This window comes from Podarcis cretensis, assembly GCF_951804945.1.
Source record: "Podarcis cretensis genome assembly, chromosome: 13".
In the NCBI taxonomy this organism is placed as follows: Eukaryota; Metazoa; Chordata; class Lepidosauria; order Squamata; family Lacertidae; genus Podarcis; species Podarcis cretensis.
In genome coordinates, this window is record NC_137182.1 from 7,904,243 (window position 1) to 7,929,229 (window position 24,987).

The 24,987-nt window shown below is 42.9% G+C and overlaps 1 protein-coding gene across 1 annotated transcript in view; it reads right to left on the bottom strand.

Annotated features, from left to right (window-relative positions):
- Positions 1-20,473, bottom strand: part of TECRL (trans-2,3-enoyl-CoA reductase like) — a 56,671-nt gene extending 36,198 nt beyond the window's left edge. The window contains exons 1-6 of the mRNA XM_079949924.1: positions 20,134-20,473; positions 18,533-18,584; positions 12,369-12,413; positions 10,744-10,847; positions 2,801-2,916; positions 167-272 (exon numbers count right to left, since the gene is read on the bottom strand). Of these exons, the coding sequence (XP_079806050.1) occupies positions 167-272; positions 2,801-2,916; positions 10,744-10,847; positions 12,369-12,413; positions 18,533-18,584; positions 20,134-20,352 (642 nt within the window). The 5' untranslated portion in view covers positions 20,353-20,473. The remainder of the gene's footprint in view (positions 1-166; positions 273-2,800; positions 2,917-10,743; positions 10,848-12,368; positions 12,414-18,532; positions 18,585-20,133) is intronic.
- Positions 20,474-24,987: the final 4,514 nt, after the last annotated feature.

The following is a 24,987-nucleotide window of genomic DNA, read 5'->3' on the forward strand; positions in this document are numbered from 1 at the left end:
CCCGGCCCCAACAACCAGGTGAGTGACATTAGTCGTAGCACATATTCACTTATCCATTCATTCATTTGTCTGCAATATTTACTGTATAGGCTGCTCTGCAACAAAGTTCTCAGAGTGGCTTTTCTCAATCAGTTCTACGGTATAATATGTTACATATGAAAATCACCTTGATCATATTTTTCAGGGGAGTGTGCCCTTCCGAAATCTTATGCACAAAGAGTGTCTCCAGTAGATGTCTGGCATAGTGTAAACAATGACAGAAGCAAGCCAGGCTGCAGAAATTAGAAAGAGAAGGAAGTAAAGGTTAAAAAAATCCAACCAAAAAATTCATTGCAATGTTTGATGTAGCCATCTTTAAATCTCGCCTACTACCATGAACTGGTTAAGATGCTTGCTTCTCCCATTAACTCAATAGGTTATCTTAGAGAAGCCATCCACAATCTGCACTGTATAGGTCAAGCATGTCCAACTCCCAAGAGACAGCGATCTACTCAAAGTATTAAAATACTGGCGGTGATCTACCAGTTGTCATTGCCAGCCAAAGTTGTTGAACTTTTTTTAAGGGGAGACAAATCAGTTGTGGATGTTTTTCTTTTTTGGGGGTGGCGGGACTTTTGCAAACAGACCCGCAATCGACCATGATCTACCACTGACGCCCCGCGATCGACCGGTAGATCGCGATCGACCTGTTGGACATGCCTGGTACAGTCATACATCTTGTTACGTTTGCTTCATGATATGTTTTTTCAGGTTATGTCCGGCAGCACCTGGAAGTACCGGAAAGGGTTACTTCCGGGTTTCACCACTCGCGCATGTGCAGATGTGGCGAATCATGACCCACACATGCGCAGACATGCAGACACAGGTTGTGTTCCTTTCAGGTTGTGAACAGGGCTCCAGAACGGATCCCGTTCACAACCAGAGGTACCACTGTATAGGTTAAATATTTCTCAAGATCTAAAAAGCCCACCAATCAAGGCCTCACCCTCCTTGAACCTCTCTAAAAGGGAAAGAATATGCACTAGAAACTTCATATCATAAAGTCTGGTTCCCCCTTACGGTGCTAGGGTTGTAAGGCATGTACGAGGAACATATTGGCTTTTGTGATCCTTCCAGGGTAGAAGGCTGCATCTTGTTATTCTGTAGATCCATAGAAAGTCATGTTCATTGCCATTGCCAAAAAACTGATCCATACATGTTGCCATGGGTGATGAGGACCCCTCAGACTTTGCTACTGCTTGGGGGACATTTATGATTTACATGACCCAACAATCTCATCGTTGGCACATTCCCACTAAATATGCGTTCATTCATGATCATTTGATATGTTTGGTATAAATGTGAACCTTGTTTTCCACCATGGAATATATTTTCATTATCTTGTAGTTTTTATTCTTCTTGCTTTTATGACTGTTTTTGTGATTAATTTTAGCTTGATTTTTGTTTGCAATTATATGCCTATGTTTAAAAGAGGATGTCTAAAAAGCTTGTATAAGCTTATGGGCCCAAGTTTTTCCTTTACACATATTACCCAGCATAAAATTCATAAATAAATACAGATTTGAAGGGTGGGTGTGTTTGTGAATGACATGGCTAACCCATCCATGAATCCAGTGCTTTTTTGCTTTTTTTAAAAAAATGTTTAGGGGTATTCTCATTCCGTCTGAGTCTCAGGATACACCTGACAGGAAATGAGGCCGCCATTGGGGGTTGCAGCAACGGAACTGACGAATCACTGTGCTCTTCAACACAACTGATGATTCACCATGCTAGAGAAGAAATTATTATTATTATAGTTTCTTCTCTGTTAAACCACAGAGCCTAGGACTTGCCGATCAGAAGGTCGGCGGTTCGAATCCCCGTGCCGGGGTGAGCTCCCGTTGCTCGGTCCCTGCTCCTGCCAACCTAGAAGTTCAAAAGCACGTCAAAGTGCAAGTAGATAAATAGATACCACTCTGGCGGGAAGGTAAATGGTGTTCTCCTGTTAGATTCGGGACGCAGGTTGGACTGTGGGTTAAACCACAGAGCCTAGGACTTGCCGATCAGAAGGGAATCATTTTATCAATGTTGCATTAGTCCATCAAAACCAATCAGGTCTGTAGTTTGTTTATAATTGCTTACCTATGATAATCCTCCTAACATTCTGTCTGTCTGGGGTAGAAATACAAGTGACCATATCCGGGGTGAACTTTGGTAATTTGGTACCCCGAGTAAGGACAAAATTTGGCGCCCCCTAAATATTTCCTAAAAGGGACGCGGGTGGCGCTGTGGGTTAAACCACAGAGCCTAGGACTTGCCGATCAGAAGGTCGGCAGTTCGAATCCCCATGACAAGGTGAGCTCCCGTTGTTCAGTCCCTGCTCCTGCCAACCTAGCAGTTCGAAAGCACATCAAAGTGCAAGTAGATAAACAGGTACCACTCCAGTGGGAAGGTAAATGGCATTTCCGTGTGCTGCTCTGGTTCGCCAGAAGCGGCTTAGTCATGCTGGCCACATGACCCGGAAGCTGTACGCCGGCTCCCTCGGCCAATAAAGCGAGATGAGTGCCGCAACCCCAGAGTCGGCCATGACTGGACCTAATGGTCAGGGGTCCCTTTACCTTTACCCGTTAGATTCACAAAATGTTGAGGGGTATGCATACCCCTGCATCCCCCCAGGAAAAAAGCACTGGATGAATCAGATTGAGGCAACCATGGTAGACCACCTCCACTAAACTTAATTAACTCACATTTTTGTCTGTCTTTGCTCTAAGAGGGCCTCATCACATCATATCATCCTTGAGCACAGACCATTCTTACTCACTGAACTACAGGATGGCGTAGACTTCTTGCGCTCTCCTTTGCATCGTAAATACTTGAGAGGCGAAGGTAAAAGAGCAGATAGATTAGAAGAGGCCCAGTATATTCGGTTAGGAAAACCTGGAAGAAGAAGATAGAAAAAAGGGCATCTGAAGCTAATGCGATCATAGAGTGATATTTTCCTGTGCAGCCTTAATAGCATCTGGTAAATGCCAAATGGCTAGGGTATAAATAATAGCATTATTATTATTATTATTATTATTATTATTATTATTATTATTGAATGGGATGTCCCTATTTTCATTGGAAGGTATGCATGCATGCAAAATCAACAAGTCTGTTTAAGCTCACCTTCAGTTGGGTAAATTCAAGGTGTAGCTATTAGTATATAAAGCCCTTGAACCAGTTAATAATAATAATAATAATAATAATAATAATAATAATTTTATTTATATCCCAGCCTCCTCGGCCAAAGCCGGCTCAAAGCGGCTAACATCATGCAAGTAAGACAATGCATAAAACAAGCGATCAATAAATTAAGATACATCCCACAATTAATTCAAACAAATTAAAATTAAAACTGGACAAGTGGCAATCTTCAAGTTAAAATTAAAGGCGGTTACCAACTGTTTCCACTGATATTATAAGCACCTGTGAGCGGGCCTTACTCCTTACTCATTGCCTTACTCCTTATGTACCCAATCAACTGCTTCAGTTTGTGCTGATATTATTCAGAATGAATAGTGCCCCTTCCATTCCATATTTACAGGGAATCAGTCCTCTTTGAAACTCTTCAGTTTTCAGGGTCTGCTAACAACCTTTTTTGTTTAGGCAAGCCTAACCAGATACACAGTTTTAACATGGAATTTTAACATGGAATTATATAGAATCATAGGACTGTAGAGTTGGAAGGGACAACGAGGGTCATCTAGATCAACCCCTTGCAATGCCGGAATTTTTTGCCCAATGTGGGGTTCAAACCCACAACCCTGAGATTAAGAGTCTCTTGCTTTACTGACTGAGCTATCCCAGGGATTGACACATATCTGTTTTTAAAACGGCATTTATTTCTATTTTCATGTCAATTAGTTTGAAACAGTTTATTTTATTGCTATTTTAATTAATATTAAAAGTAGTGTTATATATAAATTGCTTACAGAGTTTTGCTGATTAAGTCGTAATTGAATTTTGTCAAATATATATATATATAAAATACTGTAGTAAGAACATGTTTGTTTATTGATGCATTATACATAACAATACATCCATTATACAGTTATCATCCTTTATCCTACACTCTTTGACTTCTCCACACATTCCTCCATGGGATCTGATTTAACCCTTGTTGAGCTGCATCTCCTTGATTACTTCCCCCCTTTGCCCTACTGCTCACGTATCTGGCCCTACCTGGAAATTTACATGGTTATTTCTTTCTTTAAGTATTCTCCAAAGTATTCCCACTCCTCTTCTATAGCAGACTCACCCTGATTTCTTTATCTATGCAGTCAACATGGCTAATTCCACATATTCTATTAGCTTATTCTGCCAGTCTACTTTCATAGGACTATTTTGGTCTTTCCCAGCACAGTCTTTAGCATATGCTCTGCCGGGGTGCAAAGATCTGCCTAGTGTCCCCAAATTCAGTTTAGCCCCCCATAAATTAACTTTTATGCTTATGTCAGACACCATGCTTACGCCTTATCTCTTGTTTATGAAAGAAGGGAGGAAAAAGAAACATTTTTTTTTTTATTTGCTCATTTATTTACATTACACTTCTACTTAAGTATACAACATCACCACACTTAAACTTATAAGTATTGCTTAGGCACCTACTTAGGAGAAACATCAGTCGTGTCAAAGTTGCTGCTGACCCAGCTGCTGCATAGCACCTCAATACAATACGTAACATAATATTTTGATGTAAGAGTTAATTTTGCGTGCACGGCGCCGTTGTGAATGACAAGTCTTAGGTAAATGAGAGCACAAAGTTGAAAGTCCTTTAGTGAAACAGTAGGTATCCATTTAGGTAATACCTAGGTATATATGTATTTTGTTTTTCTAGCTTGAGCAAAATGATATATTATTTCATAACAGGTAGATAAGAGCTTAGGCGGCTTCAGCAGTGGGCGCCCCCCAGAGTTTGGCACCCGGGTGCGATGCACCCCTTGCACCCCTGGGTAAAGATGGCCCTAGTCCTTACACCTTTGAGCATAAATTATTCTGGCCAGTGCCTTTGCATTGAGAAAGACACTGAGTGCTTCCTTGGGTATTTCACCCTCTATTATACTCAATAAGAACATGCTGTTTCAGTTGGCATCTGTCTATCTTGGAATACAATGGGAGAGTACACCTTTGGGGGGGGTGAAGTCGAACTGTCACAACTGCTGCCTCCTGTGTTGTTTTTGCTGCATTAAAAAGGTAAAGGTACCCCTGCCCGTACGGGCCAGTCTTGACAGACTCTGGGGTTGTGCGCCCATCTCACTTAAGAGGCCAGGGGCCAGCGCTGTCCGGAGACACTTCCGGGTCACGTGGCCAGCGTGACATCGCTGCTCTGGCGAGCCAGAGCCGCACACGGAAACGCCGTTTACCTTCCCGCTGGTAAGCGGTCCCTATTTATCTACTTGCACCCGGAGGTGCTTTCGAACTGCTAGGTTGGCAGGCGCTGGGACCGAGCAGCGGGAGCGCACCCCGCCGCAGGGATTCGAACCGCCGACCTTTCGATCGGCAAGCCCTAGGTGCTGAGGCTTTAACCCACAGCGCCACCTGCGTCCCGCTTTAGAAGTACCAAAATGACCTTTCTGGGGCACAAGCCTGGGCAGTGTGTGTGGAGGTCCCGGGCTACCCAGACAACAAAATCCCCTTCTCAGCTTTGCTGGTGTGGTCCAAAGGAAAGCAGAGCCATACATTTGCACCAGGTTGGCCACAGGAGTTGCCAGAAGGAGACATACAAGATGCTACCCAACCTTCTTAGGGACTTGTGTGGGGTTTATTCCTTATCCTTTTCTAAGAAAGCATGAATTAGTCAAGCTTGGCAATGTCACTGGGCATCTGTGGCATCAGTCAGCTGCACAGTCGAGGCACTGGGATGTCAAGAACAGAAAACTATTAAAGTTGCTTATTGACTTTGGGGGAGGAGGAGAATACATTGAGGGGAGAAATTAGTAGCAACAATGATAAAAGCAGCTGCACTATAGATTATCTAAAGCACTGGCTTTAGTTTCTTGCCTGCTGAAATTGGAGCAGCATGCGTATTCACAAAAGAGTCCAGACCAACTGATACAAAATGTACTGAATGCTTAGTATGCTTCTGTGTGTCATCTATTTATATGTGGCAGAAGAAGAGAAGGGGTGGATGTTTCCGTTAATTCCTGATTCCATGAATGCCAGAGAGAATTTTCAATTCAGACCATAAGCATCATCTGCCTAGATCATTAATTTGAGAAACTCACCTTACAGTGATGGTTGTGACACAGCATTTCTGAGTCACCACCATATTTTAAAGGCACATCCTGTGTTCTGGTTAACTAATCAAGAATAGCTCTTTCTTCACCTTTCTTATAGAATCTCTTCTCTTGCTACTGTTGGTGATAAAAAAATTGATCAGCTGGTCTAGGTGACCTGGCCAGGAAGCATTTGCAAACAGTTGTTGGTTTTTTTTTCATTTCCTCCCAGGCTATTGAGCCACACAGATACACGAAACAAATGGGCCAGTAAAGTTTTTCACAGGCTAGTAATATCTATGCACATTAGCAAGGCTAATGCGGCTCCCTCCATTTGTCAGTTTAAGCATGAAAGCTCTGCATTCAGACCAACAAATACCTTTTCAGCATGGTACTGCTCAACATGGTAGGAGTAATGTTTGAAAGCTTCTTACCATGTGTGTCATACACCAATTCTTACATCCTGGGTGGTAGCTAGAGAGGTTGTAGGATGTATTTTTCCATGTATTTTTCCATGAACTGACCAAATTTGCATTTCTCAGATTAGGGATGTCAGAGAATTCCAATGAAAATGGCAGCAGAAAATTGCTGGTGCTCACTTATTTGTCCCATGTTTGGAATGGGAATTAATCCAGCAAATATATAGGCCCTATTTTTAACTATGGAAGTTTGGCAGCAAGGAATATGATTACCGTTGGGTTGGAGCTTCCCCGAGATCTGGTTTTCAACACCAAAGATTATCAAAAAGACTGGCAGAGGGGATATACATGAAAGAGACTTAAGAGCCTCAGACTTAAGATCTCCGGGTTGATGGTTTTCTGAGATTGATGGAACTATTGCTAGGGGACGAAACCGGGGAGGGGATCTGGTGGAAGAAAATTGGGAATTTAAAGTGTATATAATATAATTTGTTTTTTCCCCTCTCTTTTAATGAGATGGGAAAATCATGGAATGGAATCTTTTTTCACCCTAGGGGAAACGTGTTAAGAATAAGTACAGATATATAAGTTTTAATGAGAAATAAGATTAAATAAAGTAAAAGTGGATGGTTATTTGGTGAAAGAAAGAATGGAAAATTATAGTATATTAAGATAAGATATAAGTATAAAAATAAGATGAAGGATTTGTTGAAATATCTATATGAATTAGAATACAAAGAGGGGAATTATAGTATGTTAAGATAAATTATTAGGATAAAAACAAAGTTGGAAGGATTTGCTGGAATATCTAATTGAATTAGAATACAAAAATGGGAGGCGTGAGGAAGTCAAGGAAATAAGTGAATGTAAGTGAGTTAAAGGTTTGACTTGTTTTTTACTTCTTCTTTTTTCTTTTTTCTGTTTTTTTGATGATGTTTTTGATGATGCTTTTTTATATGTACTGTTTTTTCTTTCTTTTCTTCGATTGTTTTCTTTTTACTTTTTTTTCTGTAACCTTTAAAATCTTTTTTTTTTATAAATTTTTTATTAAAAGTTTTGTTAATACAATAAAGGAAAAAAGACAGAATAAACAGAGAACAAACAAAGAATAAAACAAACATAAAATTTTACATCTTGTAATAACCATCTTTTCTTCATTTTTTCCTTTTGGGCTTCCTCACGTCTCTCGCTCCTACATTCCAAGTTAATAAAACTTTAGCCAGCAACTTATCACCTTATTTTCATTCTTATTGTACACAATTCCAATATTTTATCCCTAACTTTGAATATTTTTATCAAAATCCTGAATACCTAATTTTAACATGATATTCATTCAAAATTTATCTTTCTCATGAAATTAACTCATTCTCATAATCTTTTCAGCTAACTTTATGGTGCCCTGTTGTTTTCAAATCTCTCATCCTTCTTAACACTCATATAATTTACAGTGTTTTTGAAGATAGTCCTTAAATTTCTTCCAATCCTCCTCCACTGCTTCTTCTCCCAGGTCTCGGATTCTGCCGGTCATTTCTGCTAACTCCATGTAGTCCATCAGTTGCATCTGCCATTCTTCCAACATGGGCAAATCTTGAGTTTTCCAATGTTTGGCGACAAGTATCCTTGCTGCTGTTGTTGCATACATAAATAATGTTTGGTCCTTCTTTAACACCCTCTGGCCAACAATGCCCAAAAGGAAGGCCTCTGGTTTCTTAGGAAAGGTATACTTAAATACCTTTTTCAGCTCATAATATATCATTTCCCAGAAGGCCTTAACCCTAGGGCAAGTCCACCAGAGGTGAAAAAATGTTCCTTCAGTTTCCTTGCATTTCCAACACTTGTTATCTGGCAGGTGATATATTTTAGCTAGCTTGACTGGGGTCATGTACCACCTATATATCATTTTCATAATATTTTCTTTTAAGGCATTACATGCCGTAAACTTCATACCGGTAGTCCATAACTTTTCCCAGTCAGCAAACATAATATTATACCCAATGTCCTGTGCCCATTTTATCATAACTGATTTAACCGTTTCATCCTGTGTATTCCACCTCAGCAGCAAGTTATACATTCTTGAAAGTAATTTAGTCTTAGGTTCTAACAGTTCTGTTTTCCAATTTCGATTTTTCCACTTGGAATCCTAACTTTTTATCCAATTTAAAACCCTCTTTAATCTGAGCGTAATGTAACCAATCTCACACTTTATCTTTAAGTTTCTCCATACTCTGCAATCTCCAATTGTCTCAATCTCTTTCTAATATTTCCCAATATTTTGGCCATTTGACCTCCATATTGGGTCTTTTCACAGCCTTAGCTTCCATAGGTGATAACCACCTTGGGGTCTTGTTTTCTAATAAGTCTTTATATTTTATCCAGACATTAAACACTGCTTTCCTTACAATATGGTTCTTGAAATTCTTGTGAATCTTAACCTTGTCATACCACAGATACGCATGCCATCCAAAACCATTGTTAAATCCTTCCAAGTCTAAAACATCAGTGTTTTCAAGAAGCAGCCAATCTTTCAACCAGCAAAAAGCTGCTGATTCATAATACAACTTTAAGTCTGGCAGGGAAAACCCCGTGTAACCTTTAAAATCTTAATAAAAATTTATTTTTTTAAAAAAGGGAATTAATCCAGCAAATACAATTGGCATTTGCTGTTGTTTTCAGTCTGAGAACGATGTGCAATGATACATAATTGAAGACGTTCTTTTTCCAATTTGCATTATGTTTCCTCTGCACTGAAATGGTGTGGCATAATAATTAATTACATAATGTTTCACCATGGTGGACAGAGATGAATCATGTGGCTTTCTGCAGCGGCTGAGCTGCAGCAGACCAGGGACTGTGCTGCATGCACCGACTACGAGGTGGATCAAGTTGTATTTATATAGCACTTTTGTATATTCAAAAGGCAGCATGAAACAGAGAATTGCTGTGATTCTCACAACAACCTTATAAGGAAGAGCAGTAGAATTCTCCCCATATTGCTGAGGGAAAGTGAGTTGCCTAGTAAGGTCATTGCAGAGTTGAAATTTGAAATAGGTGCTTCTTGACTTGTAGTCAGGTTTTTAGCTATTATGGGTTCTTTTGATAAGCCAGTTCCAATCTACTGAAACCTCTGTCCAAATGAGCTCCAGGGATGTACAATATGGCCTAGCATGGTGGAAGCACTTGTGGAAGTTTCATTAGAAAATGATAAAGACAGGTTGTGGAAGGAAGGTATTAATTTTACTGCATGCAGTGCACTTAAAGAAAATGTTATGAAAATGGTGTACAGATGGTATTTAACACCAGCTAAATCGGCTAAAATGTACAAGACAAGAACTAATGAGTGCTGGAAATGTAAAAAAAAGGGAAGGTATCTTTTACCACATGTGGTGGACATGTAAAGAGGTAAAGGCTTTCTGGGAAATGGTATATAATGAGTTAAAGAAAATGTTTAATACTTCTATTAAAAAACCAGAACCCTTTTTACTGGGTATAGTGGGTGACGAGATACCAAGGGAAGATAAAAGAGTGTTTATGTATGCAACAACCGCGACAAGAATTCTTTTAGCCCCAAAAATGGAAACAGCAAGAAGTACCAACGAAAGAAGAGTGGCTGATGAAGATGATGGACTTTGCAGAACTGGAGAAGCTGACAGGAAAATCCAAAACCAGCACGATCGAGTATTCCAAAAGGATTGGAGTAAATTTATATGATAATTGAAAGATTGTTGTAAGCAATTAACATCACTAGCAGGGTTGTCCAATGACTTGTAATGAGAAATTTTCTATCTTTCTATATTTATTTAAAGTTTGAGACATTCTGTAACATGTCTAATTAGAACTGGAAAACGTATAAATTACAATGATATAAAGATTAATTTCGAAAACCATGAAGTGGGAGGGAAGGAAGTCAATAGGCTCCAAAGAGCCAAGGGTGGTATAGTGGACAATGATGATGTGAATGGATAGCATTAAATGGAAAATAAATAAAAATTATATAAAAAAAGAAAATGATAAAAACCAACAAAGCAAGAAGCACTTCCCAAGCTACTGTACAACTCTGCTGTGTGCATTTTACCAAAAGTTAAACTTACTGTTGTCCAGGTGACTTGCTGACCCATGTCCGTGAAATACAACGTAATGATAGAAGAAGCTGCAAGGGCTTTTATGTTGACGGAGTCTCTCAAGTAAGACCCATCTATGATAACAAAGAAACAGAAGGAGGTGACATGCAATCTGAATTCAAACACTGCTTAAGTGTTACATGCTCGGCCCAGTTCCATGACATAGCCACTGAAATGCCAAATCTGTTTAGGTAGCGTTCAAATGGCCTCATACCACATTTGCTTCCTGCCAGTCCACAAATCACTTTTGAATGGGAGCACAGGATTACACCAAGTCTGCAACAGCTGCAGGACAAGTCACTGGAGTATATACCACAGTGACCAAACATTACATGGTCAGCATTTGATGCAATACCTTCGCAGAGAAATCACTTGACATTGATTTAAGGATGCAGCATGAGAACATTGTCCCAAGTCTTATTTATTTGCTCATGTTGTTCAAATGGTGGACTTGCAAAGGGTGAGTTCCTCATGGCTCAAATTCATGCTTCTAGCCCAGGGGTCAGCAAACTTACTGTGCCTTGGGCTGGTGTCTCCAGCGCCGATCACGTGGTGGGCCGGAGGGTGGGGGAGCACGTGCCCATACGTGTGCGCACACGCTATCTCCAGCGCACTTCCAGGTCAGAAGAGCACTGGAAATAGCTTGTGCACATGTTCACGGGCCTCCTCCAACCCGGAGGTGCACCAGAAACATTGGCCTAGCGTGGGGGGTGCAGGGGGCCCCGGCCGCACCGGGCGCAACATCTGGGGGTTAGGGTTAGGGGTAGGGGTAGGGGGCGCAAATCCAGGGTTAGGGGGCGCAAATTACTTGCCTTGCCCCGGGTGCTGACAACCCACGCTACGCCACTGACCGGAAATAATGCTTGCGCATGTGCAAATAATGCTTGTGCATGCGCACAAGCTATTTCTGGTGCTCCTCTGACCCAGAAGTGGGCAGCCGCGCAACGCAGCACCGGTAAGAGTGGGCATCGGCAGCGGGTGTCGCCGCGGGCCAAATAAACGAGTCCCTCAGACCTTATCCAGCCCGTGGGCCTTAGTTCTAGCAGGTAAAGAGGACAGGCAAGCAATTTCCTTTCTGGCCAGCATGAAAGGAACAGAACAACAAAGATGGATCAGTGCTAGCGACACACACCCTGTTCGTGCTGGTCAGAAAGGAAGTTGACCTTTGGGGCTACGACCCCTTCTTTGCTTCCCAAGGATCTTCTGGCAAGACTAGCAACTGAAGATGGCAATGCATACATAAAATATAAGACAATATTCACATTTGCAAATCTGTGACAATATTGGGGGAAATCTAAACTGGCACGGTCAATATAGCAAAACATTTATTTCTTGGTTTGTCTATCCATACTATAAACATTGGGAAGCTCATTCTCATGTACAAAAGGTAATGTGGAAATTCATTCAGAATACAAGCTCTGGAGCAGGGCTTCTCAAACTTGGGCCTATAGCTGTTTGAGGACTACAATCCCCATCATCCATGACCACTGGTCCTGCTAGCTATGGATGATGGGAGTTGTAGTCCAAAAGCAGCTGGAGAACCAAGTTTGGAAGACCCAGCTCAGGAGTACCTTGGCAGAAAAACGAGTACTTACTGCGTTCAAGTCGCAGGCCTATGCGAGATGGCGACCACTGGGGACCTGCATTCGAATAAGTGAAAAATGTACCTTTCACTCCAAAACATTTTTTTAAAAAAGAATAAGAAGGTTGCTCTTAGAAAGAACAGTGTGGTAAAAAAATGAGAGCACAGTGGCAAAACAGAGTAGAGATTTAAAGAGCTCAGCTAACCCAATAGAAAGATATTTAAATCCCCTCCTTTATGTGTCTTTCATATCAACCAGGGCACATATTTTCTGTGAATGTGAAATGCATCAATTTTGATATCTAGGTTGTCCAGGCCTTAAATAGCAAAGGTCATCATAAATGTCATTTAAGGTGAATGGGAATCAAGTGTCTGAGAATTCTCAAGAACACTTCGGTGTAACTGCAGAGAGATAACGGTATCATTTTGACAACCCTGTGTTTCATTCTCCCCCAGACTGGAAAATGCTCCTGGAAAGGAGCTACACCACCTAGAAGACTTTCTGTCTGAAAATAAATATATATATATATATATATATCGGGAGCTTGCTTCACTTTGGCTGGACGGTCCTGTTAAAATTTGTGCTGCTCGTGGTAGAGGAACTGAAGTACTGCCACTGTTAAAAGTTTATAAAATATGAAAAAATATGAACAAGACACCAGGGAGTTTAGATGTGAAAGCAAAAGGAAAACATATTTGTTTTCTCCCCAGAAATTATCTGGCCCCACTGCAATGGAATACAACGAATTCATTTAGTATTTTAATAGCTAGGAGTTCTAGCTTATAAATTGGTAGATTAATCAACTGAAAATTTAGTTGATTGACCTCAACCAATTTTAACTGATGGGGTAAGGATGAAATACACACCTATTTATATACTGAGGCTACTTTGGTTTGGCTATGTGGGAGGGTGCTGAAAATTATAGGCTGGATAGCTTAACATCTGTCCCATGGAACCTGGTGGAAAGCTTTGTTAAATATGTAATTACCAAGCATATAGAAAAACAAGTCTTGCTGAGGCAGAACCAGCATAGCTTCTGCAAGGGTAAGTACTGTCTCCCATAAGATTTAGAGTTCTTTGAGAATGTCAGCAAGTACCGTATATAAACAGAGAAGATCCAACTGACATTGTGTTCTCGGCAGACTGGAGGAAAATCTCAGGTTTGCAGAAATACAAAGAGATAGAGAGCTTTAGCGCTTTAGCAATAATAATAAACACCTCTCCAAGGGGAAGTCCATCTTCCAACTAAGCATGCTCATTTAAGAAGGAATTCAGGCAGGGAATCTGGGATAGGGCTGTGTGGATGGATATAGCGACTAGCTGAATCCCTGAACAGAAGAAGCTTCTTACTGTAATATTTTGTTGCAGGCTCCATGTATAATCCTAATTGTGGCATCGGTTCTCTGAGTGTTAATCCTTACATAGCCAAAACACAAGACGAGATGCCAACAGGCTTGAGGAAACCCAAATGTTTAAAGAAGTACAAATATATACTCCATCTCCTCAGAGTATTGCAAAAGAACGAGGTCAATCAACATTTGGTGATCTCCTTCTACTGGTCCACAATAGAAAGTGTCCTTTCATACTGCATCACGGTGTGGTACGCTGATTTGACATCAACTGATAGGAAGTGTCTACAGAGGGTGGTGAATACAGCACAAGATATTATGGGCTGTCCCGTTAATCCACTGGATGAAATAGTGGAAGAACGTTGCCTCAGGAGAGTGAGGAAAATTCTCAGGGATGATTCACACCCTGGCTGGCACTTTATCGATCTCCTGCCCTCAGGCAGAATATATAGAACCATGATTAGTCGCACCAACAGGGTAAAGAACAGCTTCTATCTGTGGGCTGTTAGGCTGCTGAATGAAAAGATAACAACAGGGCAACTGACTTTCGGGTTTGGTGGGTGTGCGTCAGCAAACGAGGGGAATTAAGACTAAGAGAGCTGAGTGGGGGGTGCTCGTGTAATCTCACTGTATACAAGTTGTATAAGTGACAATAAAGTGTTTCAATTCTCTTTATCTCTTTCTCTAATAAATATATATACACTGGTACCTTAAGTTACAAACGCCTCAGGTTACAAATGCTTCAGCTAACAAACTCTGCTAACCTGAAAGAGTTCCCTCGAGTTGAGAACTTTGCCCCAGGATGAGAATGGAAATCGTGTGCCGGCGGCACAGCGGCAGCAAGAGGCCCCATTAGCAGAAGCACATCTCTAGTTAAGAACAGTTTCAGGTTCAGAACAGACCTCCAGAACAAATTTAGTTCGTAACTAGAGATACCACTGTAAAGAAATAAATTTTCTAAGCAAAAAAAAAAAAAAAAAAAAAGCAACCCAAAACCACACACCCCAGACTAATGCAGACTAAGCATGCTCAGTATGCGCAGAATAATGTTGGGTGTCTGTTATGGGGGTGGGAGAATGAAAACCAGGAGGGCAGGGGCGTAGCTAGCTGCTCCAGCACCCAGAGCGGCAGGGGCGGGGCGATACACCCACAGGGGTGGGGCAGCGATCCATGCAATGGGACGGCGTGGTGATCTGCGCACGGAGTCCACCTGGGGGACGCAAGCCCCACACAGCCATTTCAGACAGCATGGGGTCCCAAGTCACCGTGTCACTCTCAGGAGAGATGTGTGGCTCGGGCATGCTGAAGACCAGGCACCACGGTAAGTGCCGCTCCTGCGGTTTGCCATTTTGTCACCCCCCCTCCAGGATGGCATCCAGGGTGCCCTGCATCCCCGCACCCCCCCTTCCTACACCCCTGGGCAGCGGAATGGCGCTTCCTGAAAGGTGGCGTGGCTGGTTGGCTGTAACGCTGAAGACCACTTTCCACAGCATTGTGGTGGCTTATTTTTAGCTCCCTCTTAGTTATCAACCAAATCAGGAATCAATCAAGGCTGAGCTTTATGTATGAAAGAGTGGTGATTAAAGCTATTTTATCTGCACCGCCTCCATAATATTGGGATAGCAGCTGCACACATTTCTATTTCAACATTGCATATAGCTGATTAAGCCACATTTTCTCTGATTAATAAAACGTGTGACACTGGATTATGCTGAAGCAAGTATATCACCGCTGATGGGGAGAATGGACCAACATGTCCTTATGTTCCAATATTTGCACTTTCTGCTTAAAGTCCTCACGCAATATGCCAATGTGTTTCTCCCGCGCTGCTGTCACAGGGAGTCTGCACTGCTGCTACCCCCCTCTCCCCAGTGGTGACCTTCAAGCGGGAAGCTTGCAGTCTAAAAGTAAATAAAGGAAAGATTCCTATAGAAAGCCTTTTACAGTACTTATTGCTTGGATTCACTTTAACAAGTTTTAAAGAACAGACATAATCAGGGTGGATTTTCCTACACCTTTTTAATCAAATTAAACAACTCTACATCAAATACATAGATGAGAGGCTTGCAGGGAAACCTAGCCCAAGCTTCCTTTGAAGAAAGGCTGGTTAAAAAGGTAAAGGTAAAGGTACCCCTGCCCGTATGGGCCAGTCTTGACAGACTCTAGGGTTGTGCGCTCATCTCACTTAAGAGGCCGGGAGCCAGCGCTGTCCACAGACACTTCCGGGTCACGTGGCCAGCGTGACGAAGCTGCTCTGGCGAGCCAGCACCAGCGCAGCACACGGAAATGCCGTTTACCTTCCCACTATAAAGCAGTCCCTATTTATCTACTTGCACTTCGGGGTGCTTTCGAACTGCTAGGTGGGCAGGAGCTGGGACCGAAAGATGGGAGCTCACCCCGCCACGGGGATTCGAACTGCTGACCATACGATTGGCAAGTCCTAGGCACTGAGGTTTTACCCACAGCACCACCCATGTCCCACAGGCTGGTTAGACCCGCAATTTACAAGAATTTAACATTCAGTTTTATGTGCTTGCCTCTTTTTGCTTTTTAAGGGGGCAGAAAGTGGGGTGGGTCTCCTGACCTGATTCAGGTCTGCTGCTGACGGTACAGTGGTACCTCGGGTTAAGTATTTAATTCATTCCGGAGGTCCGTTCTTAACCTGAAACTATTCTTAACCTGAAGCACCACTTAACTTGAAGCACCAGCTAATGGGGCCTCCTGCTGCCGCTGTGCCACCGGAGCATGATTTCTGTTCTCATCCTGAAGCAAAGTTCTTAACCCGAGGTACTATTTCTGAGTTAGCGAAGTCTGTAACCTGAAGCGTATGTAACCTGAGGTACCACGGTATTAACTTTTTTTTAAAAAAAGCAAACATAAGATCTCCAGTTCCACTTTTCATTTGGCCCTGGATGTAAATTAAAAATCTGTTCCTTTCAGTTTTAGAACTAAACTGACAGCTATATAATTAAACACTTAAATTAAGAAAGAGATATTTTTAAGGCAATTGCATTAAGCACTAAGTCCCTAAATGCAATACTTTTACAACTGGGATTTCTCTAAAAACTTGCCAGTCTAATAGTATCTATGACTGATTGCCCTGCAGTGGGAGGAAAGAGAAACACTTTCTGATTCAGAGAATAAACATTCTGCATCTTCATAAATCACATGAGGGCTTTTTTGTCTCTGAATTCCCATGTGGATGAGCTCTAGATAGAATGAACACCAGCACTAGAAAACACTCAGCTGTCTCTAAATATCTATGGGCTCGTGGAAAACTTGTTGCTCATCAGGCAGAATTTATCTCCTACAGGTATGTGCCTGCTTGACAATCCCACATAATAAATTGCAGCAAATTTCAACAGTTCATATAACTTGCCTTGAGCTTGCGCACAATGCAGCGAAGCACCATACAATGGTGCCTCGTAAGATGAAAAGAATCCGTTCTGCGATTCTCTTCGTCTAGCGGTTTTTTCGTCTTGCAAAGCAAGCCCATTGACGGCTTAGCAGATTAGCGCTATTAGCGGCTTAGCGGCTTTTAGCGGCTTTTAGCGGCTTAGCGGCTTAGCGGATAAGCAGATAAGTGGCTTAGCGGCTTAGAAAAGGGGGGGGGGAAAGTCGGAAAAACTCGCAAGACATTTTCGTCTTGCGAAGCAAGCCCATAGGAAATTCGTTTTGCGAAGCACCTCTAAAACGGAAAACCCTTTCGTCTAGCGGGTTTTTCGTCTTGCGAGGCATTCGTCTTGCGGGGCACCACTGTATTAGAGACCATTCCCCACCACCACACAAAAAGAGGAGACCAAATGCCTCCGTTACTAACTCCATCCACCTGGCAGTAAGCTCCATTGAATTTAATAGGGCGTACTTCTGAGTAAGGGACTTGGGTGGTGTTGTGGGTTAAACCACAGAGCCTAGGACTTGCCGATCAGAAGGTCGGTGGTTCGAATGCCCATGACGGGGTGAGCTCCCGTTGCTCGATCCCTGCTCCTCCCAACGTAGCAGTTTGAAAGCACGTCAAAGTGCAAGTAGATCAATAGGTACCGCTCCAGCAGGAAGGTAAACGGCATTTCCATGCGCTGCTCTGGTTTGCCAGAAGTGGTTTAGTCATGCTGGCCACATGACCTGGAAGCTGTACGCCAGCTCCCTCGCCCAATAAAGCGAGATAAGCGCTGCAACCCCAGAGTCAGTCATGACTGGACCTAATCATCAGGGGTCCCCTTTATCTTTACATTTTACTTCTGAGTAGACCTGCTTACGATGGCAGGCTTTTTCAACCAGTTCCCCCCCGGTTACCTTGCTGGTTCCTCTTCCTTTTGCTGCTCTTCCCTACCATTTTCACCCTCACTATCCATCTCTTCTCCCATGCCTTCATTTCCTAAGTGGCTGTTTCCATCCCCACCAGTGGAGAACAAACCCTCTAAAAAAGCCCAATCCAAAAGGGCTTGCTCCTGCATTGCTTCAGGCTGTGGCAAGTATGAAAAATTACCTTATTTTTCCGTCTATAAGATGCCCCCATGTATAAGACACCCCCTATTTCGGGCGACTCAGATTTAAGAAAATGGGGGGGGGATAGATGGCCCTGTGTATAAGACGCCCCTAATTTTTGACATTATTTTTTAGGGGGAAAACCTATACCTCTTATACACAGAAAAATACAGTATGTTGTTTGCTGCCTCTTGGTCTGCTACCTGGGGCACAAGCCCCCTTTTGCCTACCTCTTCAATCTGGGCCTGTCACTCTCTCTCACACACACATACAGTTTATTCTGAGTTCTTGGTGATAGGAGACAGCTTTTTCCCTATGCAAAAGGCCCCGCCAGGTACTTACATACTTTGTGAAACTTATGTTTTACATCAAGAAGCGTTGATGATGGTGGTATCTGAAAATGGGAGGGGAAGAAAATATGTTGTACTTGGCTTTGTCTTGTCTGTTTGTTTGTTTTTCACTCTGCTTTGCTTTTATATTTCTAACAGACCCCAAAGAGGTATTTAAGAAGATTAAAACATTTCCCTTTCAGTCGGAACTGTGCCATACTCCCTGGGTACAACTAAACCAAAGTCAAGCACTTTAAGTTCCATTGTTCTCATTTTATTTTATTTTTTTTTAAAAAAAGGACACACATCTCACAAATGCAGGCTCATGTAAATGATGTAACATCATGCACATTAAGGCATGCATGTAGATAGATGTTCAGTTCCTGTGAACCCGTGAGCTGGTGTCAGAGCGGTCGAATGACTGAGCTATGAGTCAGTAAGTTCAAATTTCACCTCTATTATGCAGGCACAAGATTCCTTTAGGCCAGCAATTCTGTCAATCCTTTATAACATACCGAGCTAGAATACGGGGTTGTTTTAAGGATTATAGGTGAAGGACATTTGCACCTTCTAAAGTATAATGCAAATATGTTATTATTATCCCTCTACCACAAAAATGGCACGAGTGCACACTGGTTTCAAATGAGAATGTAAAATGCAGACTATTGTGGAAACTGAATACCTCCTATCAAATTAAAGTAGTAAATCTAGATGATATATAACAAATATAGATAGATATAGATGTATGCAGGCTTATCTGGGACTAAGTCCTGCTGATTTACTTTCTGAGTAAATAGGCATAGGATTGCACATCCTGAAAATCAAACATTAAAATACTATCACATGTCAAATATAATCTGCTACCATAATATCCAATGTTAAATATCATCAGATATCAAACACTGGCACTGAACAGCAAGACTCTGAATATTCAGCACTATTTTAATGTTGAAATCCGCAGTAAAGGACATTACGAGTGCAAACTTGTTCTGTCTTCCTGCAGATGAATCTATAGCAGTTGCTAAGTAGGAGTCAAATACTGTGAAAAAAATCTAGCCTAGAAAATTAAAAGAGCCTTCATTTATAGTGGAGGGATAGGCAGAAAAGCAGAATTTGAGATTTACAAATAAAAGCATCCCATTTTCCAAAGCCTAGTTCTGCACTTAGGTCTGTTTGAGTCTCTGCCCTGTTTGAAAGTTACAGGGTTTCATCAGTGCCACAAGGGTAAAAAAAAAACAAAAGGGAAATCTATCCTTTCCTATGGAAAGTTAAATATAAGCTGCAATATGAACATCACAGAAAAATAACACAATTTGATTCTTCCTGTCAAGCTGTAGAATGAGTTAGATGCATTTACAATTTGGCCAGGAAGGAGGTTAAAAATTATTGCATGTAGCCATATATATATATATATATATATAGGCAGGAAAGCAAGACTCAGAATACTCCTAACCATGTCTACTCAGCAGTAAGTCCTATTGAATTCAGTGGGGCTTACTCCCAAGTCAGTGGAGTTAGGCTTGCAGGGCAAGTCATGCATTTAAGATCACACATTCCACAGCATGCTGGGGTAGGTAGCATGTGAGAAAAACCATACACACCACATCGACTCACCTTGTCCACTACACAGATCTGTTTTTTGCTGTGGGCATCAAGGATCTCCACTTCAAAGTAAGTTGTTTTGGAGTGCCTTAAGACTGGAGGCGGTTTCAGGTGGCCAGCAGAGAGGACAAGCTGAGACAAGCTGAAGAAACTTCTCATGTCATTATGGGGCAGTGCAGGTCCAAGGTCTCTCTTGTGCTCCGAAGAGCTGGGCTTATGTCTCCTGAACATGGCGGGGACAAAACACTAAGGCCTGTCATGTCAACGCTGGACACCTCTGAGGAGAAAACTGTTGTCCCGGCATCAGTTAAATACAAGCACAGGCCAGTGGAACACGAAAGGTCAAGTGACATTCCATTTGGAGAGTCTTAGTTTTATATAGCAGGATTGGAAACAATGGCCCTCTAATCCGTGACTATATTTAGCGGGCTATTGTAATGTGCTGTGTTACCTTTTTTTTTTTAATTTTAAACACAATGTTTGAAGCAACATGTCCTGTTCAGTTCCTTATCTTCATTTGCTAATAATTACAAGCCAGTCTGTTTAAAGAAAAAAAGCCAGAGCTATAAATGAACCAGAAGTGATATGCAATGGAATGTCATCATTATCTATAGAAGCCGGGTGTGTAAACAGGTCCATTTATGAAAATGCAAGTCAAATGTCATCCGCGTGGGAGATGTTTCTTAATGCAGAGCACGTCTATACTAAGCTTGGCATGCCGATCAATTAACCGGTCAAATATTGTCAAATGACTGCCAAACGTTCCATGAGGGATTGTGTAGGTGGTGGCTTTCCATTTTTAATTGCACCGTGCTGTCATCTGATAGCAAAAGCGAAGGAGCGAAGGCTTCCTGATTCCCAGCCTTGCAGGAATCGAGATACAGACATGCACACAGACTCCTGCATGCTCTCACACATTTCACCTAGGATTAAGCACCCCAGTTCAGACATCAGGCTAGAGGCTGTCACATTCCTGGCCTTGGGTAATGGCCTGGTCATGACCCAGAGAATGTGGCATTATTGCTTCTTGCTGCTGGCATCAGTGCCCTGAACTGACACATGGTTCAGAGTAGAGTTCCCCGAGCCAAAGCACAGTACAAACCTGAGCACCTTAGTAGTATTAAGAACACATTCAAATAAACGAAAGCTCCATTGCCAGACTGGCTGGTTCCCAGGCACCAGCCAGGGAACTCCCTAGGGAATCCTCCCCCACCCCGGAAGAAGACTCAGGGCCAGGGGATTGGTGGTGGGAGAACGATGAGTGGTTAGAGGGAGAAGAAGGAGCAGAATGAGAGGAGGAGGAGGTGTCGGAAGCTGAAGAGGTAATGGGGTTTAGTGAACAGGAAGAGGTCGCGGCAGAGCACAGTTCAGACTCTGAGGCAGAAATCGTGTCCTCCCTAAGAGAGGGCACGTGTTGCAGTGAGACCTGGAGACTGACCTCCTGGTTGTGGGTGGGTCTATTGGATAGCCACAACACCTGATTGGTAGGTCCCTCATTGCTGGGTTTAATCTGGCCGGCCAATGGGGTGCAGTCCAAATGGATCAAGGGACCTATATAAACCCATGCACGTGTCCCAGAGCTTCCTCTTTCAGCTCATGCCCACCCACCCACCTCTCCCTAATTTTAGGGCATTTTGCGGTTGACCTTGCTATGCCGTTGTGTGTTGTCTGTCGTTGGGACAGGGGCACGGCAGGAATTTTCCCACTTGACTGATTGGCTGTTGCCATTTGGGTTTCGCCTGCAGCGTAGCAATTCGTCACAACTTGTAAGGTTGCGGAAAGGCTCTGGTTCAGGTGATAGGGATGGGAGACTGGTCTCGCCATCCCTATGTGAAGCGTATTCCGTTAAAGGAATCCAGGGGCTCAACTTGGTTTGGTCAACCCCCGAAAGGGGTTTGTGCCTGTGCCTGAGTCCAGGGGAGCATCTGGGGGGTGAACAGAGTCTGCTCCCAGGCTTTTAACCTTCCTCAGGTGTTCACCCTTCTCTGACCTATGATAGAGATCTGGGTCAGCGCTACCTGCAAGGATGTAGGGAGCTAATCAAACCAGAGCCTATGCAACCAGTCACTTTCTGTAATCAATAAAGTTGTGGCCTAAATTCTGCCAAAAACCCAAACTAAAATTTGAGTCAAATGTGTCTTTATTTAGGGGGGAGGTTTCTGGGTCTGAACACGCAAATGGGTCTGGAGAGGAGTGGGGCCAGGAGACAGAGAGACTGGCCTGCTGAAGAATCCAGGGAGTCCCCCCCCTCCTCCTGTGACCAGCTCCCCTCCCTCTGGTCTCCTAGAGCACAACGAGACATGAACAGGCAGTGCAGAGGGTGGTTATACACAGACACATACAACGTGGGGCTGCGTGGGAAAGACCCTGGAGATGAGGAGTCCTAATGAGCACAGAAGGCTGATCGCCGAAGAATTGATGCTTTTGAATTATGGTGCTGGAGGAGACTCTTGAGAGTCCCATGGACTGCAAGAAGATCAAACCTCTCCATTCTGAAGGAAATCAGCCCTGAGTGCTCACTGGAAGGACAGATTGTGAAGCTGAGGCTCCAGTACTTTGGCCACCTCATGAGAAGAGAAGACTCCCTGGAGAAGACCCTGATGTTGGGAAAGATGGAGGGCACAAGGAGAAGGGGGCGACAGAGGACGAGATGGTTGGATAGTGTTTTCGAGGTTACCAGCATGAGTCTGACCAAGCTGCGGGGAGCAGTGGAGGACAGGAGTGCCTGGCGTTCTCTGGTCCATGGGGTCACGAAGAGTCGGACACGACTAAACGACTAAACAACAACAACAATGAGCACAGAAAGGCAGGAGCCTTCAGTCCTCACAACCACTTCATTGGGGCAAGACCTCCTAAAAAGATTTGTTGAGACCACTAGGCCTCAGCTGTGGATTGGTTCCGTGAATAAAGAGTTAACTTCACTGGCCTTGGGTGATGTATTGTTTTGTTGCTGACCTACACCGGACTCCAACTCTGACATCAATGCAGTTGCAGCAAATAGGAATGAATTAGTTTATTTCACTATTAATTGACCCCAAATAAATTATTATTATTATTATTATGCTGTATTGTTTTAAACACTCGATTGGGAGCCACCCAGAGTGGCTGGGGATGGGCAAGGGTATAAATAATAAATTAGTAGTAGTAGTAAATAATAATAATAATAATAATAATAATAATAATAATAATACCTTTACTGTCATTGTACAACCTGTGTACAATGAAATTAAACGAGCCTCCATCCCCCCCCCCAACACTCAATCTCTTATCAAACAACACACCACCTCGCAAGTCAATTTCACTATGTTATTTTTCATTCAACAGCCTAACAGCTCATGGATAGAAGCTATTTTTTAGCCTGTGGTATGGCTGATTATAGGGGACGCAGGTGGCGCTGTGGGTTAAAGCCTCAGCGCCTAGGGCTTGCCGATCGAAAGGTCGGCGGTTCGAATCCCTGCGGCGGGGTGCGCTCCCGCTGCTCGGTCCCAGCGCCTGCCAACCTAGCAGTTCGAAAGCACCTCCGGGTGCAAGTAGATAAATAGGGACCGCTTACCAGCGGGAAGGTAAACGGCGTTTCCGTGTGCGGCTCCGGCTCGCCAGAGCAGCGATGTCACGCTGGCCACGTGACCCGGAAGTGTCTCCGGACAGCGCTGGCCCCTGGCCTCTTAAGTGAGATGGGCGCACAACCCCAGAGTCTGTCAAGACTGGCCCGTACGGGCAGGGGTACCTTTACCTTTACCTTATGGCTGATTATACTTCTATATCTTCTGCCTGAGGGTAGAAGATTAAAGAGGTGATGGCCAGGGTGTGAGTCATCCCTGAGAATTTTTCTCCCTCTCCTAAGGCAACGATCCCTTGCGATGTCAACTAGCAGGCTCAGGGGACAGCCCATGATATCATGTGCTGTATTCACTACCCTCTGTAGAGACTTTCTGTCTGTGGCTGTCAGGCCAGCATACCACATTGTGATACAATATGAAAGGACACTTTCTATTCTGGACCAGTAAAATGAGTTCATCATTTGTTGTTTAACATTATTCTGCCACATTTCCCTGAGGAAATGGAGTCTCTTTTGGGCCTTTCTGACCACCTGAGTTATGTTGATTTTATGGTAATTTTTCTCCCCTTCCCTTAAGAATTTTTTCCCACACACCCCACTCAAGAATAGTCAGCAAAATCCCTCCACTTCATCACATCCCATTTTGCTAACCAGGAATACAGATGGATAGTTTTGAGAGACCATTTTCACTCCACCCTAGAAAATATGTTAAAAAGTTTAGTGCCATATGAAAATGAGTTCCGAACACCTCTTTGTATAGCAATCTCAGGGTGGATAGCAATCAGCACTATCTCCTTTTGCCTACTGCTGTGTAGCATAGCATAGCGTAAATTCCTTTCTCTCTTTCCTTTTTTAGGAGAAATGTGTGTTCTGCTTTTGATCCGTGGCACTTTGGACTTGCCTTGTCATTCACTGCTCCTGTCAATGCCACATCACCCATCACTATGTACCCCACACATTCCAAGCTTCTTCTTGGAAACAGATTGCTTCCTACTGTGCAGAAGCTCTGATAGAGGAAATCACTGAATGAATGCTGCCTTCTCATGCTGGGAAATAGATCTATTACGACTGATCCAGGGTTTAAGTGTGGATTAATCCACAGTTAAACACTTTTGCGACATATTTAGGCACCTGAGTAGATGTCCAGTTTCAGAGGTGGTGAGTCCAAGCAACTGCTGTTGATCATGCATTTGGGACGAATCGTTTGCTATAGAAATTGTGCCTATGGAAAAAGAATGACATGAGGAGGATTCAGTGAACAACACAACTGGTTCCATGTGCTCCAAGGGGGATTTGTGTTTTTTTCT